The sequence below is a fragment of the Tenrec ecaudatus genome, chromosome 14, assembly GCF_050624435.1.
Source record: "Tenrec ecaudatus isolate mTenEca1 chromosome 14, mTenEca1.hap1, whole genome shotgun sequence".
Classification (NCBI taxonomy): domain Eukaryota; kingdom Metazoa; phylum Chordata; class Mammalia; order Afrosoricida; family Tenrecidae; genus Tenrec; species Tenrec ecaudatus.
In genome coordinates this window covers 106,438,514-106,454,137 of record NC_134543.1, presented here as the reverse complement: position 1 = coordinate 106,454,137, position 15,624 = coordinate 106,438,514, and the positions used below count along the sequence as shown (strand labels likewise).

The window sequence follows — 15,624 nt, the reverse complement described above, 5'->3', positions numbered from 1 at the left end:
GGTGTTTTCGTTTTATGTCTGAAGCTTTTAAAAAATAAGCCAATCGTTGTGTTTTGAGGTATTCTTTGCCTAACGTTCTAATTTAAAATCCATGTTATTTGACGTTGCATTCATTCTGTAATTCATTTCCATTAATTCACTTTAAAAAATACTGTATGTTAACCAGGATCATATTAAATATTTTCATTTGCTTTTCTAGCATGTTTTATTGATATGCTAAAATGTTTGGCTAAAAGTTTCCAACAGAAAGACAGGCTATATTGGATTTATAAAAAGGACTAATCCTTTGAACTTGGAGCCTACTAAATTAAGATTTCCAGAACTAGATGGTGACAGAGTTCACAAATTACAAGTGATCCAAAATCATTAGAAATGGATATTAGTCACTGAATAGACTTAAATGTTCTATGGGTTTTTATGTAGGGTATTGATGGACCAATAGGTAACGTCATGATACATGGAGAAAAGACTGAAGTTGTTGAGGATTTTGTCTTGTTTGGATCTACAAGCAATGTTCATAGAAGCAATGGTCAAGGGATCAAAAGATGAGTTGCGTTAGGTCAATCTGCTGCACAAGACCTCTTTAGAGTATTGAAAAGCAAGGATGTTACTTTGAAGACTAAGGTGCCTCATAGACATGTGAGAAGTTGGACATTGAAATAAGGAACACTGAAGGATAATCAGTACATTCAAATTGTGGTACCTGAGAAGAATATTGAAAAGATATTGCTGAAAGGACAAACTAATTTGTCTTGGAAGAAGTACAGCCAGAATGCTCTGTGAAGGCGGGGATGGGAAGAGTTCATCTAACATACTTTGGACATCTGGTCAGGGGAGACCAGTCCCCAGAGGTCATCATGTTTGGTAGAGGGGCAGTGGAAAAGAAAAAGGCCCTCGCAGAGGTAGCTTGGCACCATGGCTGTAACGATGCCAGGCATCGTTAAGCATAGAGGTCAAGCATTGGAACGAGTGTGAGGACAGCAGAGGGCAGCATTTTGTTCCGTTGTCCATGAGGCCGCTATGGTTTGGAACGGATCTCACAGCACCTAACAACATTGAGGGTGTTTTAAGCTTCGATTCCCTGGGTATAAAAAGCCTATTTCTACTTTCTTCGAAATTGCCTAATAGGATTAGAATCTGTGGCTCTCCTGTGAAAGGTTTTTGTTAGTAAATAGAATCCAAAGACCAATCTCAGTGCCATAAAGTCCATTCTGATTCACAGTGACCCTGTTGGACAAGGCAGAACGGCCCAGGTAGGTTTCCAAGACCCTAAGTCTTTACTAGAAGAGAAAGCCTCATCTTTCTCTGACAGAGAGGACGGCAGTTTCAGACCACAGACCTTGCCGTCAGCAGACCCACATGTAACTCCCTATGTCACCCGGGCTCCTCTTGGTAAATCTAGTAATGTGTGAAAAACTACAACTAGAAAAAAGGCTGAAGTCCAAGAAACGGTTTTACAAAGTAGAATGATTGTGAGATTTCCAGCGAAGTCTCCAAAGAGCAGTTTTGCATCTTAATACTGTTTCTGTGCCCATATGCATATACAACTTGAGGTTTTACTGCATGTAGCTGTTACTGTGACATGCCAGTGAATGGGTTCTCAGTCATGGTGGCTCTATGTACAACAGAATCAAAGGCTGTGTCTCCCGCATAGTGGTTCTTTTGTTTGAACCTGGCAATGCAGCCTCTTGGCTGTAGCAAAGGGCAGCAAAGAAATCAGATGGTGCCCAGCTATCCGAAAGGATAGGACCTGGGATTTTAAAAGCTCGTCCTAAAACAAGTGGTCATCTACAGAAGCCTTCATTAGTCCATGCAGAAGAAAGCACATTATCTTAAGTGTGATCAACAGATTTTTCATAAAACCCATGATCAGAGAAGAGGATTACCAGACCTTAAATTCTGAGCACTGGGTTGCAGAGGGCTACAGGTCATCTACTAGGAGCTCTACGTCCATTCGGAGTGTCCACAAAGGTTCAGCCTCCATCGAGTTCTATGTAAAAAGCTTTGCCTTCAGGCAAAGTGTGTTTAAAAATGGACTGCTGTGACTTCCCTGACTAGCCCAAGGTACAGCAGTCTCACCCTCAGGGTACACCTTCCATGGAAATCAGGATACTGGGGCCACATGTGTCATCCACCCATCAAGATGGTCACAGGGTCTCAGAACCACACCTAGAAATGAATCGGTAACAGTTGATATATGCTAACCATCGCAGCTTTCCCACTTCTGTAGTTCTACTGGCAACTGTGATAAATTGATCAGTTGCCACTTATGATTTTATGACAAATCTCCTTTGTTTCTCATGTTTTATAATTTCAGCTGTGAATGTGGCTATGAATCATTCAGACGCTGACATGGCCTCCTGGTGATGGTTTCCCTCATCTGGATGATTAGTTTTTGTCTTTGTTTTGTCTTCATCCTATTTAAAACTTAAGAAAACAGCTGTCCAAAAAAAAAAAAAAAGAAAGAAAACAGCTGTCCCCTTTATTTAAATAGAATTTTATTTAAAGAATTTATACTAAAAAGGGAAAGATCACATCATCCATTTGCATCTCTCAATAACTAGAATTTCAGGCAGTGCAGAAAGATGAAATTAAGAACACTGGCAACAAACAGCCTATATTAAAAACAGGTGGATTAAGGCGGTTGGGATATGGAGCATAATCTCCAGTACACACTGTCTTTATGATCAGAGAGCCGTAGTAAGTGAACATTCTGGATAATGGTCTTCCCTTCTTGGTCTTAGGAACCACGGGGTCTCTGATGCAGGTTTTCTAACAGGATCCTGGAGCAGCAGCTATGTAGAAACAGGACGGGCACTCCAAAGTGAGGGGGCTATTGGGAAGTTCAAGAGCAGTTGGCACAGTGGCCCCAGGGCATGAAAGATTCTAAAGTGCCATTGAGTTTTCAGAGGAAAATGGTTCGTGAAGCTTGTCAAAATGCAACACTCAGAAACACTGGACAAATGGGAGAGGTTGGATGATTGTTCACCTCCAAGTAGAAGCTCAGAGGTTGCCGTCGAAGATGAATTCTGACGGTGCTCTTGATTGAAATGCTATTTGAGTGTTAACATCAGTTTAGAATATGATGAAAACTAAGAGACTTATCTCAGAGACTAGGTATGCCCACAAAATATTGCACCTACGGCTTTCAACTCCCTAAAGCCTGTACAGAGACTCTGGATTAAGACTCTCTCAAACTTTCAAGAGGGGGAAAGAGGGAGGGGGAAAAGAGGGGAGGGAAAAGCTTATTGTATTGATAGCCCATTTCTGCCACTAGGTGTAAGATTAAAATCAAAACCCCCGACTCAAATGGAATTCCTTCTAACATACTCTTGTTCCACAGAACCAAAAGGCAGGGCAGCCCAGCTGCCTCCATGCCTAGTTGCTTAGCCCATCTTTTAAATATTGAGGCCAGGGGGGCATGGTGGTGGACACACAGTGGACCAGCGTATGTGCCCAATAAAGGGGTCAATCCAGAGCGGGGCACAGACTTGCTGAGGGCCATCCACAAGCCTCGCCTGCTCCCAAGCTGACCTGAGACAGGCACGCGAGAAAGACAAGCAGGTTCGGCTTCACGCTCAGAAAGAAGACGCGACATTTACTCCCTCATCCCTTGGCGGACCAGCAGCCGGCGCGATCCCAGGATGTGGCGCCGCGAAGTCCCGGGAGCACCGCCCAGGCCGTGGTAGGACGGTTCGAAACCACCCACCCGCGGGCGTCTCTCTTCTCATCCTTCTCCTGGGGCGGCCGCCGGGAGCCGGGGGAGCTCGTCGCGCCGGGTAAGAGGCCGCGCCGCAGGCCGAGGGGGCGCGCGGGGACCCGGAACCCACCGAGTGGGGGCCTCGGGGCCCGAGGCATGGGGTCCGCGGCGTGCGCCCCGCCCCTCGCGGCGCCGCGGCGCCCCCGCGCCCAGCCCCGCCCCTCGCGGCGCCCCCGCGCCCAGCCCCGCCCCTCGCGGAGCCCCCGCGCCAGCCCCGCCCCTCGCGGAGCCCCCGCGCCCAGCCCCGCCCCTCGCGGCGCCCCCGCGCCCAGCCCCGCCCCTCGCGGAGCCCCCGCGCCCAGCCCCGCCCCTCGCGGAGCCCCCGCGCCCAGCCCCGCCCCTCGCGGAGCCCCGCCCCTCGCGGCGCCCCCGGCCCCGCGCCGCCGGCCCGCGCGGCCCACCCCTCCCGCGCGCCTCGCCCCCGGCCGCTGCGGCGCACGCGCGCGGCTCCGCGCAGGGCGGGGGCGGGCGCCGGCCGCGAACCTGTCAGACCTGGGCAGCCGGCGGCGGCGGCCGGGCGCGAGGCCGAGCGCCTGTCCCCCGGCCGCTGCGGAGGGAGGCGGCCGAGCCGGCTGGGCCGAGGCCGCGGGATGAGCCGCGGGCCTGAGGCGGCGCCCCAGGTAATGCGCCGCCCCCTCACGGAGCCGCTGCCCGCGCCGCGCTCTCGACGCCGGCGGAGGCCGGGCGCACTGGGCGGCTGCGGGGCCGAGCCTGCGCCCCGCCGCGCCGGGCTTGGGGGCGGGGGCGCTTTCCGAGGGTAACGCGTGCCGTTTTCCGCAGGGCGCGGAGGGACGCGCGGGCCGCCGTCGGTGAAGAAGGAGCCGCCGGCCTTCCGCCCGCACCGGGGCCGTTTGGCGCCGGGCCGCCCCCGCCATGGCCGGAGCCGGCGTGTGGCAGCGCCTGAAATCCCTGCTGCGGAAGGATGAGGCGCCGCTGTTCTTAAATGACACCAGCGCCTTCGACTTCTCGGACGAGGCGGGCGACGAGGGGCGCCCTGGGTTCAGCAAACTGCGAGTGGTGGTGGCCGACGATGGCGCCGAGGTGCCCGACAGGCCCGCCAACGGGGCGCAGCCGGCCCTGCAGGCCGACGACGACTCCCTGCTGGACCACGACTTGCCGCTGACCCACAGCCAGCTGAGTCTGAAGGTGGACGCGTGCGACAGCTGCCGCCAGCAGCGGGAGGGGCTGAAGCAGAGGAAGGTGAAGACGCGCTTGAGCATCGCTGCCGTTCTGTACCTGCTGTTCATGATCGGAGAGCTCGTAGGTGAGTGGGGTGGCCTCACCGACCCAGGGGGATGCCCGCCATCCCGCGCGCGCGCCCGGGCCGGTGCCGGCCCGCGTTGCCCACGATTTGAGACTTGAACTTTCTTTTCAGGGAGTTTGGGCTTCATCAGGTGTCTCCTTCTCCTCCTCCCCTCCCCCCACTTCCGCCCCCTCTCTCCCCCTCTCAAGACCCAAGGCACACCCTCCCTCATCCTGATCCTGCCTCGTTCATGGAAGCAGCCCATTCCTCACAGACGTGGAGGGTAGAACACTTTAAGGGACCCAATTCAATCCTTAACATTCATTCACCTGTTTAAAAACAGACGCTACCGTCATCGATTTGATTCTGATTCAGAGTGACCCAATGGGCAGAGGAGAACCGCCCTTGCGGGTTTCCTAATGATTTACAGCCTCATCTTTCTTCTGCCCAGCAGCTGCTCGGTTTGTACCGCAGACCTAGTGGTTAGCAAGAAGCTCAGTGCATAACCCACTATGCATCCTGGGCTCCTTTTCCACCTGTTGGCTCTGCAAAATCATGTTTCTTCCTGCATGCAAAATCAGTTTATTATCTAAGCACAGCGTCCCACAGGACTTCAGTCAACCCCAGATTCAGAAGTCTCACCTGAATCAGATACTGGTGAGAGGTTAGGCAGATTCCAACCTGGGGCAAAAGTTCTCTTTATCTCTGAACCTCTGGAGTCTAGATTACAAATTATTTATTACCCTTTTCCAAGGTGCAATGGAGGAAGCACCAAGCAAGTCCAGAACCCGGCAGGATAATTTACCTTAGCTCTCAAGCATTGAAAATAACCTCTGTTTACTGGGGCCATCCGGGTACTGGCCCTGCCCTCCCAGACTCCACACTGGTGGAGGCCCATGGCCAGGGGCATGGCTTCCATCATCCAGACCCACTGTAACGGCAACGTTGCTCCCTGAGCTATGCATAGCCCTGTTCTAGTCCATCTGAACGGCTTCCCCACCCCCTCACCTCTCCATAGGCTCCGCTTTTCTGTTCCTTGGGTATAGCCACCCCAGAGCCCCCTCAGCCTTGACCAATCTCCTCACCTTCCCGGCCCTTGTGAGCCACAGCCCCACACTCTGGAACAGTTGTTGAAATCCTCTCTGAAACTCAGGAACTGGCCTTTCCTCTGAAGCCAGTAAGCTGCTGTGCCCCATCCAAGCATTCTGCTCCCACCTGCTCAGAGGTGGTCCTTGTCTTTTCGTGGCTCTGCTTCCTGCCTTTGCAATTCCAAGAGGCAGACAGTGGTCTTTGTCCCTTTTGGTTTAAGCTGGTGGATTTCTCATTTTGCACGTTTCATTTTTAAGTCCATCACTGCCCTCGATCACCCCGCTATAAATAGCAAAGAGAAACCACACAGCACCTTTAAGATTGTACTTAGGCATCTCCTCTGCCAATTATCCAGGTTCTACCTCCCACCAAACACTTGAACATGATTCAGACAAGTTCCCTGCACTGCATAAAAACATTGCCCTTCCACCATTGTTCAATCACATGTTCATCATTATCTTTTAACAAGCCTCACTATGGAGCTCTGGTGGTGTAATCCGATCAGCAGTTCGAAACCACCAAACAACCCCACGGGAAAAGGCTTTCTATTCCTGAGAAGAGTTACAGTCTTGGAATCCCACGCAGGCTGTTCTACCCTGTCCTGTCAGTTCGCTATGCATCGGGCATGAGTTTGAGAAGCTCATTTAACATATTTCTAGCAGCTTTTTGTTGCTAGCGCCATATTCTCTAAGCCAAGCGAGACGTTGTAGCTCTCACCACTTTCTTCTGAGCCTTCACCAGAATTGTCTTTAGTGTTCCTAATTCTTCCAAAGGTCTCGTCAAGGAAATCGAGGCATTTACTAATAGGCATCTTAAAACTCTTCAGCTTCCACCCATTACCCAATCCCAAAGCCACTTCTACATTGTGGGTATGTGTTAGAGCAGCCCCCCACTTTCCTGGTACTAAATTCGTAGTGATCTCGTGCTGCTATGACACAAATACCACAACTGGGTGCTTTCACAATAACCACAAAACATTTCTTTTCTCACAGTTTAGGATGCTAGAAGTCCGAACTTAGGGTGCTGTCTCTGTGTTGGCGCTGGTGAATGGACCTTGTCTCTAGGAGCTTCCGCTCCTGGGAGATCTTCATGTGGCTTGCTCTCTCTCCCTACCTCTGTTCCTTTTGCTTGCTTGCATCTCAGGAGTTTGACTCACGACACACTACACTAATCCCACCTTTTCTTATAGAAACCCCCAAATGGGGCTATAACCATTGGTGTAGAGGTTAGAAATTATAATACCTATTTTTGGGAGGACACAGTTTAATTCCTAACTCCAGGATACTGATCTCATGTCAAAAGGCTAAAACACCAAAATACAGGTCAACCTAAGTAAAAAATAAAACTTACAAAAATGACTTGATTTTTCTTTATGGTCTTCAAGCACCATGTTATTGACAAAAAAGTTAAAAACTTTTTATTGGAAAGCTGGAAACTTCCTTTCTTAACTGATAAAATACCTGGTTAATTTTTGTAGATTTAGAGTAATCATTGATAATAAACTTACATAGAATTGTGGAGTCTTACTGTATGAAGGGATCTTACCTCCTGCCTATGCCACCTGTTTGGTTTACACATGAGGCATCTGAGGGTTAAATAAGTTCTGATGTAGTTAGTGAAAGAATATGCCTATATCCCCAGTATCTTGATTTTTTTCTTCTCTGTACATTTTTAGTATGACCACTTTGTAGCATTTTCTACTTATATTCAAGAGATACTGAACATTAAATTAGATCAATATAATGAAAGTTTTCCATTATATGTGAGGGGTCTCACAAAGTTCCTGAAAAAGCTCCACTGCCTTGTAGCTCCATTGTTCTATGAACTTTTGAAGCCCCCTTGTAGGATGGACGTGAAAGGACCTAAGGCAGTGGTTCTCAACCTTCCTAAGGCCATGACCCTTTCATACAGTTACTCATGTTGTGGTGAGCCCCCAACCAGAAAATTATTTTCGTTGCTACTTCATAACTGTCATTTTGCTACTGTTATGAATCGGGCAACCCCTGTGAAAGGGTCGTTCAACCCCCAAAGGGGTCATGACCCACAGGTTGAGAACCGCTGACCTAAAGGGTTCCCTCAGGGTTTTAGGAGTTTGACTCTTAGTTTTTTAATTCTGTAAGTAATCTCAATAAAATGCACTCTAAAATACAAACTTACTGTAGAGACTATTTTCATAGTCATGTTAGGGTAACTGCTAGTCCCTCTAGTGACAATGTGCACAGTGACATTGGAGAGATGGTTTTCCCCCATGGTCTCCATGAAGAACCATGATGGGAACAGAGGTGGCAGCACAGATTTAGGATGCTTGGTTGGAGGTTGTGTGCAGAAATTTTATATACACTGCCCACCACTCTTCCCCAGTGCTCACTTTTATGCTGTTATTTTGTAGCAGTACTTTTTGACTCACCCTGGTACATACATATGAACATAATACATGGAACAAAATTTTATGTGACACATTTTCATATGTTTGTCCATTGTAGCCCATGAAGTTGGTTTCATGGTCCAATAATAGGTCAGGATGTACATTTTGGGAAACACAGCTTTGTATTAACTACCTTTTCCTAAATTGTTGCATTCTAATCATGTTTCATCTCAGAAAACACTTTCAAGAACCTTTTTCTGATTGACTCCTCCCCAACTTCCGCAGCCCTCAGCCTCTGAGATGATGTTATTTACTTGTACAATAATCTGTCTTCCCCCTCTAAAATAGCAATTGAAGTCTCAACACCTGTAACAGTGATTGGTCAGAATAGACAATAAATTTTTGTTTAGTCAGTTAATTTTTATCTTACTTACTAATTCATTACAGAGAAGTTCAAAAACTTAAATTGTAAAATAATTAAAAGGCAGAAGTGAAGCTGTGGTCAGATATAGCATGGTCTCAACAGACTAAGATTCAATGACTTGTCCAAATTCATACAACTGGAACATTGAGCCATTCATATGTAGCAATTTTTGGAAATTGGCATTTAATTATGTGAAGCTCACTCACTCTTTCAAGGTGATCAAGTGGATGCCAACACGTAACACCACCACAGGACAGGACAGAACTTCCCCTCTAGATTTCCGAGGTTCTAAGTCGCTACTGGAGCAGAAAGCCTCCCTCGTCTTCCCTGTGGAGCTGACCTGGGGCCTAGCAGCCCAGTGTGTAACCCACAGTGCTGCCAAGGCTCCTTCACATGTTTGAAGGTAGAGGAGCTAATCACAGGTTCCCCCTTAAGACTGAGTGTATTTTACCTAAGTAGAAATCATTGAGATCTATTGCCCAGAGTTCGTATTTTAAAACTCTCTTTAATAGGTAGATACTGTTTTGACAAAGCCAAGTACGTAGTTCCTTCAAATATTAACTTTATTTCCAGGTATGAAAATACTTTATTAAAAAATAGAATACAATACTTAAGATGGGCATTAATCAGAGTTGTTTAGAATTATATAGGAAAGCATTTTTTAAAGTATCTCAAAAACGATTGGGAAAAAAAGCACCTTGTGTAGAAAATGTGCACTTGGCGATTTGAATGTTACACATCGTGTGTTTGTTTAACGTCTGTCTCCCCCATGCACCTTGTCCCAGGTTTTAGAGAAAGTTTGTGACAAAGCCAAGATTCAGAATCAAGTGCACATTTTCTACACGGGTGCTTTCTTCCCCAATAGAGTAGGAGTTACCCACGCAGAGTGAGTGGCAAAGCAAAATTTTCCAAGCAAAGAGAACAGGATGTACAAAGATTCTAAAACCCAATTCTTTAAAGGCACTGAAAAAGGCCAGTATGACTGGAGTGTAGTGAGCAAGATGGGCGGAAGCATATAAAAATGAATTTGTGGAAGTAAGCAGAGGGCCAGAACAGGTCAGGGCCTGGTAGGCCACATTAAGTGAGTAGACTCCTTATTCAGGTGGTGTGGGGATGGCAGGGAAGGGTTTTAAGCAGAGGAGTGTGATGATGGGGTTTACGTTTCTCAAAGATCGCTCGAGCTCTTAGCTGGAAAATTGATCGGAAGGTGCAATAATGGAAGTAAACTGTTGGCAGAGTTCCAAACGAAAAATTATCACAGCTTGCATAGAGTGGATAGGGAAAAAAATGTATTGGTTGAGAAACACTGTAGAGGTAAAATTTGACAGAATTGGCCCATGGTTTGGACGTGAGTGAAGAGGGACGGTGCTGTGAGGAATGTCTGTTTCCTCACCTGAGCACTTAGCGTGGAAATGGATGGCATTTGTCCATGAGGAAGGGGATGTGCTTGGGCTGACCAGTTGCTTCATATGTTAACGCACGAGTAACTAAGTAGAGATGTCTAGTGGGCTGTTACATATGAATCTGTAGTTCAGGAGAGAGGTGAAAACAGATCATGGCATATAAATACCACAGAAATGGATAAAACTACCTTGGAAGCTCACATTCTGAGGAACTTCCGTTTTAGAAGTTAGGCCGACAACAAACCAGTGCCCCAGAATCCAAGAAAAGAGAGTATTCCAAAATGGGAATAAGTACATTAAAGTTGCTGTGAAGTCTGAGATGAGCACAAAGGTAACCTTTGGAATTAGTAAGGCAGAGTTTATTGATTATGAACTGCACTGGAAGATACAAAGACAGTTCTGGGTAAAAATGGCAGATAATGATTCATCTTTAAAGATATAAATCCAAATAGATGGGGGAAATTAGGAAAGGAGGAATAGCAAAAAAAAAATTAGAAACTGGAAACAGGCATGAAGTCACTGACTTAGTCCTAAACCAACAGTCTGGAACACTGAGAACCAACCCAGTTTATGATAGAGCAGGGTTTTCAACTTTGACATGCATCAGAACAGCTTGTTAACGTGCTCACTGCTGGGCCTACCCCCAGCATTTCCACCTCAGGTGTGGAATGTCCTTCGTTGCCCTCAGGTGATCCTAACTCACAGTGACCTACAGGCACAGAGTAGAATTGTTTGATAGGTCATCAGGACTATGACCTTTCAGAAGCACATGACCTTTACCTTCCCATGTGCCTCTGGGTGGATTTGAACCATCAGCCTCTCAGCTACTTAACCATTTGCACCACCTGGGGACTCCTAGGTCTGGACTGGGGCCTGAGACTATGGAGGAACGTTCACAATCTCCTTGTTTCCACCCTCGATTGGGCCTGGTGGTGTTCTTTGGAGTAGAAAATACATGTGTTTCTATCAAGCTGCCAGGTAGTGCTGACACTGCTGATGCTAAGTCCATGTTTGAGAACTATAGTAGAGAATTCTCAAAAGACTCAGAATTGGTTGGAGGAGTCTTCTCTGAGGAAGTTGATGAGCTCAAGAAAAAGATGTAGATACTGCCACTGGAATTCCCTAACAGTCCAACTAGATCACTTGGGGTAATACTTATAGTTAACAAGCACTACCCCATATGGTCGGAACTTTCAGTCAGTCCTTTCTTGTTTTTAATTTCCTTTTTCTTTTTTAAAAAAATAATTTTATTGGGGGCTCATACAATTCTTATCACAATCCATACATCCATCCATTGTGTCAAGAACACATGTACATTTGTTGCCATCACCATTCTCAAAACATTTGCCTTCTACTTGAGCCCTTAATATCTGCTGCTCATTTTCCCCCTCCCTCCCTACTCCCTCATGGACCCTTCATCATTCATAAATTATTATTATTTTTTCATGTATTACACTGTCCGACGTCTCCACTCGCCTTTTTCTCTGCTGTCATCCCCCAGGGAGGAGGCTATACGTAGATTCTTGTAATCATTTCCCCCTTTGTACCCCACATTTCTACACCTCCAGTCATCACCACTCTCACCACTGGTCCTACAGGAGTCATCTGTCCTGCATTCCCTGTGTTTCCAGTTGCTATGTACATCCTCTAGCCAGATTTGTAAGGTAAAATTGGGATCATGATACTGGGGGTCGGGGGAAGGAAGCATTTTAGAACTAGAGGAAAGTTATGTGTTTCATCATTGCTACCCTGCACCCTGACTGGCTATTCTCCTCCCCACAACCCTTCAGTAAGAGGTGTCCCGTTGGCTACCAATGGGCTTTGAGTCTCTACACTCACCCACATTTTCAATGATACGCTTTTTGTTCCTTGATGCTTGATACCTGATCCCTTCGACAGCTCGTGGTCACACAGGCTGGTGTGTTTCTTCCATGTGGGCTTTGTTGCTTCTGAACTAGATGGCCATTTGTTTATCTTAGAACCTTAAGACCCTAGACGCTGTATTTTTTGATAGCCAGCCACCGTCAGCTTTCTTCACCACATTTGCTTATGCACACATTTTTCTTCAGCAATCGTGTCGGGAAGGTGTGCATCCTGGAATGCCAATTTAATAGAACAAAGTGTTCTTGCATAGAGTAAGTGCTTGAGTGGAGGCCCAATGTCTATCTACTGCCTTAGTACTAAGCCTATAAATATGTGCACATAGGTCTGTTTCCCTACAATCATATAAATATATTTACATATGTACATTCCAGTCTTTAGACCTCTATAAATACCCTTTGTCACCCACTATCAGGCTCACCTTCATTTGGGTTTCAGTAATTTCTCTCGGTTACCTTGCCCTTGCTGAATCCCTACCAGGCCACTCACACCCTCCTTGCTATTGATTTTGGATCACTTAATGCTCCCCTGTCTCTGGGTTTGTCAATACCACCTCCTTGCCTCCTGCTCCCCTTCTCCTCTGTCCCCCCCCCCCCCCCCGGGAACCATTGTTCCTGTTGTTTTCTCTTCCAGACTATTCATCCAGTCTATCTTATCTAGATAGATCTGTAGAGATAATAATATGCACCAAAAAGCAAGCCATAGTAAGATAGGCGATGAGTGAGAACACAGCTATGACAACAAAAGAAACCAATTACCCATAGAAGAATAAATTAATTAAAAGAAAAAATGTTGTTAAAGAAAGAAAAACCTGTAAATAGATCAAGGTCTGATTTTTTATCTCTAGGCGTGTCCTTCAGTCAGGTCCAATGGGGTACCATGCTTTGGCCCCAGAGTCTGTCCTTTATACTCCCTCGAGGTTCCCTGCTCTGCTCCCACAGTTGCTCTGCTGCCCACCTTTAGTGGTTTGCCTCAGTGTCACAGAGTCAGTCTGGGGCAGTCCCGACACTGAGTCTCCAGTGTTGTCCCCCTTAGGGCCCTGGGCCATCAATGGATGGTGTGTCTCGTAGTGGGATCAGCCATATTGTCTACTCTGTCCATTGGCTGTTCAGAGCAGGGATATCATCCTCCAAGCCTGATGGGCCAGGATGTGCTCCACTCTCTCTTCCTCCCCCTTTCCTCCCGTTTGCTCTGATCAGAGATGCCCCTCTCCCCGAGCTGCAGCATCAGTGCCATCCTCTCAAGTAAATTCTTCTGGGGGGAGGGGCAGTTGTCCACATACCTGGTATGGGGGCCCAGACCTCAGGCCCCTCCACGGGCTCCCCACTCCTTGCCGGCTCACTGCATTTGTCTGGCACTGGCTTTATATCTGGTCCCTGTTTCCCTGTGGACAGTCCTTTCTTAAACATGAATAGGAAATCACCAAACATCTAAAAAAGCAACAAAAAACCAAGGGAGTTTTATAACATTCATAGAATTATTATTTTCCAATTAAAATTTTCTCATAAGCTTTCTGAAGCCTCTTGCAAGATTGAAACTAAAACAAATTGGGAGTGGGGGAGAAAGGAACTTAAATAAGACTATAAAGGGAAAAAAATAAAAAATATTTTAAATAAAAATATTACAGTTGCTGTCTTCAAAGATCATACATCCATGAAATAAAGGACAAACTAAAAAAATACAGTGTAAACAAAAACTTTTGAACAATAAAAAAGAATTATGCTAGTTTTCACCAAGTTGATTTCAAATCATGGTGACCCGATATGCGGCAGAGTAGAACTCTGTAGGGTTTTTTGATGGCTGTTTTGTTGTTTTTTTCCACAAGTATTGTTAGGCCTGAAGCACCTCTGAGTAGACTCAAACCCCCAACCTTCATAGTAGGATAGAAAAAGCAAGAAACTTGTATCAGTCCTTTAGATCAAGGACTCAGTAATAAGAGCTTCAGGAATAGAGAAAACAATGAAAGAAATCAACAGTGTCATTCATTAAATACCCTGAAATGAGTGAAAAATAAGTCCACATCATAGTCAATAACAGGAACTGTCAATGATAGGAACAGGTAGTAGTGGGGGACAGACAACAGAAAAGGGGGTGGAGGGAGACGCCGGATAGGGCAAGATATGGCAAAATGATCTATAAATTATCAAGAGCTTATGAGGGAGGGGGAGCGGGGAGGGAGGGGAAAAAAAAGAGGACCTGAGGCAAAGGGCTTAAGTGGAGAGCAAATGCTTTGAAAATGATTAGGGCAAATAATGTACAGATGTGCTTTATACAATTGATGTATGTATATGTATGGATTGTGATAAGAGTTGTATGAGCCCCTAATAAAATGTTTTTTTTTAAAAAGGAACAGGTAGTAGCAAATATTCTATAAGCTTTCAAAAAGAACAAGTGGGCCCTAATCAGAACGAGACAGACGAATGGCTTTGCACTTTGCAACAGTAACGCTGCAAGTTAGAAATCAAGTGAGATAATGCTTTGTTTGAGAAATTTTTAATCTAGATTTCTCTATTAGTCCAGTCATCAATAAAGTGGAAGAGTAGAATAAAGATATTTTTCAGACATGTAATGATTCAAAAAGCATACTCCTCTTAGGAAGTTTCGAGAAGGGATACTTCAAACCCAGCTTCATCCCCATTAGAATGCCTAAAATTAAGATGACACGGTATTTACTGTTGAGAATTTGGAGCAAATGAAATGCCATGCATTACTGGTGTAACTGAAATGGTACAACTCTGTTGGAGTACAACTTGGGGTTTCTTACAAACTTAATTTAAAATTAAACATATACCTGCACTATGACCGAGAAGTTCCAATCTTTAAAGTATATAAGCCAAAAAAGTCAAACCCTGCCATCCAGTTGATGACAACCTACAGTGACCCATACAGGACAGGGTAGAACTGCCCCTGGGGGTTTCTGGGACCGTTAACAGTTGATGGTGACCTACAGTGACCCGTACAGGACAGGGTAGAACTGCCCCTGGGGGGTTCTGGGACTGTAACAGTTTATGCAAGTAGAAAGCCCGTCTTTCTCCCCCAGAGTGGCTGGTGGTTTTGAACTGCCAATCTGGTGGATCACAGCCTGATGTGTAACCACTGCACCACCAAGAAAAATTAAAACATACCCTCAAAAAGACTGACAGCAAATGTATATAACAGTTTTATTCATTATAGCCCCAAAGCGGGCACAACCCAAATACCTGCTTTCAGCAAAGATCCATCGGATGTCAGCAGTATTTTATCCATGCCCTCCTCTGAATCCAGCTCCCTGCCAATGTACTGCTGCAGTTGTTGGATGATCTTCACCAAAATTTTACTTGCGTGATATCGATAATATTGTTCTAAAATTGGTGTGCGCTGCTGAGTTATCTTTCTTTGGATTAGGTATAAATACGGATATTTTCCAGTCCGTTTGCCAAATAGCCGTCTTTCTAATTCCCTGGCATAGACAAGTAAGTT

The 15,624-nt window shown here is 46.1% G+C and overlaps 1 protein-coding gene across 2 annotated transcripts in view; it reads left to right on the top strand.

The window, feature by feature from the left end:
- Positions 1-3,381: 3,381 nt before the first annotated feature.
- SLC30A4 (solute carrier family 30 member 4) overlaps positions 3,382-15,624 on the top strand; it is a 34,693-nt gene continuing 22,450 nt past the window's right edge. The window contains exons 1-2 of one of the 2 annotated variants that reach the window (XM_075532105.1): positions 3,382-3,779; positions 4,541-5,024. In XM_075532105.1, coding sequence (XP_075388220.1) covers positions 4,634-5,024 — 391 coding nt within the window. In that variant the 5' untranslated portion in view covers positions 3,382-3,779; positions 4,541-4,633. Of the gene's footprint in view, positions 3,780-4,223; positions 4,381-4,540; positions 5,025-15,624 lie in introns of those variants that run through there. The other variant, XM_075532103.1, reaches the window with a different exon arrangement.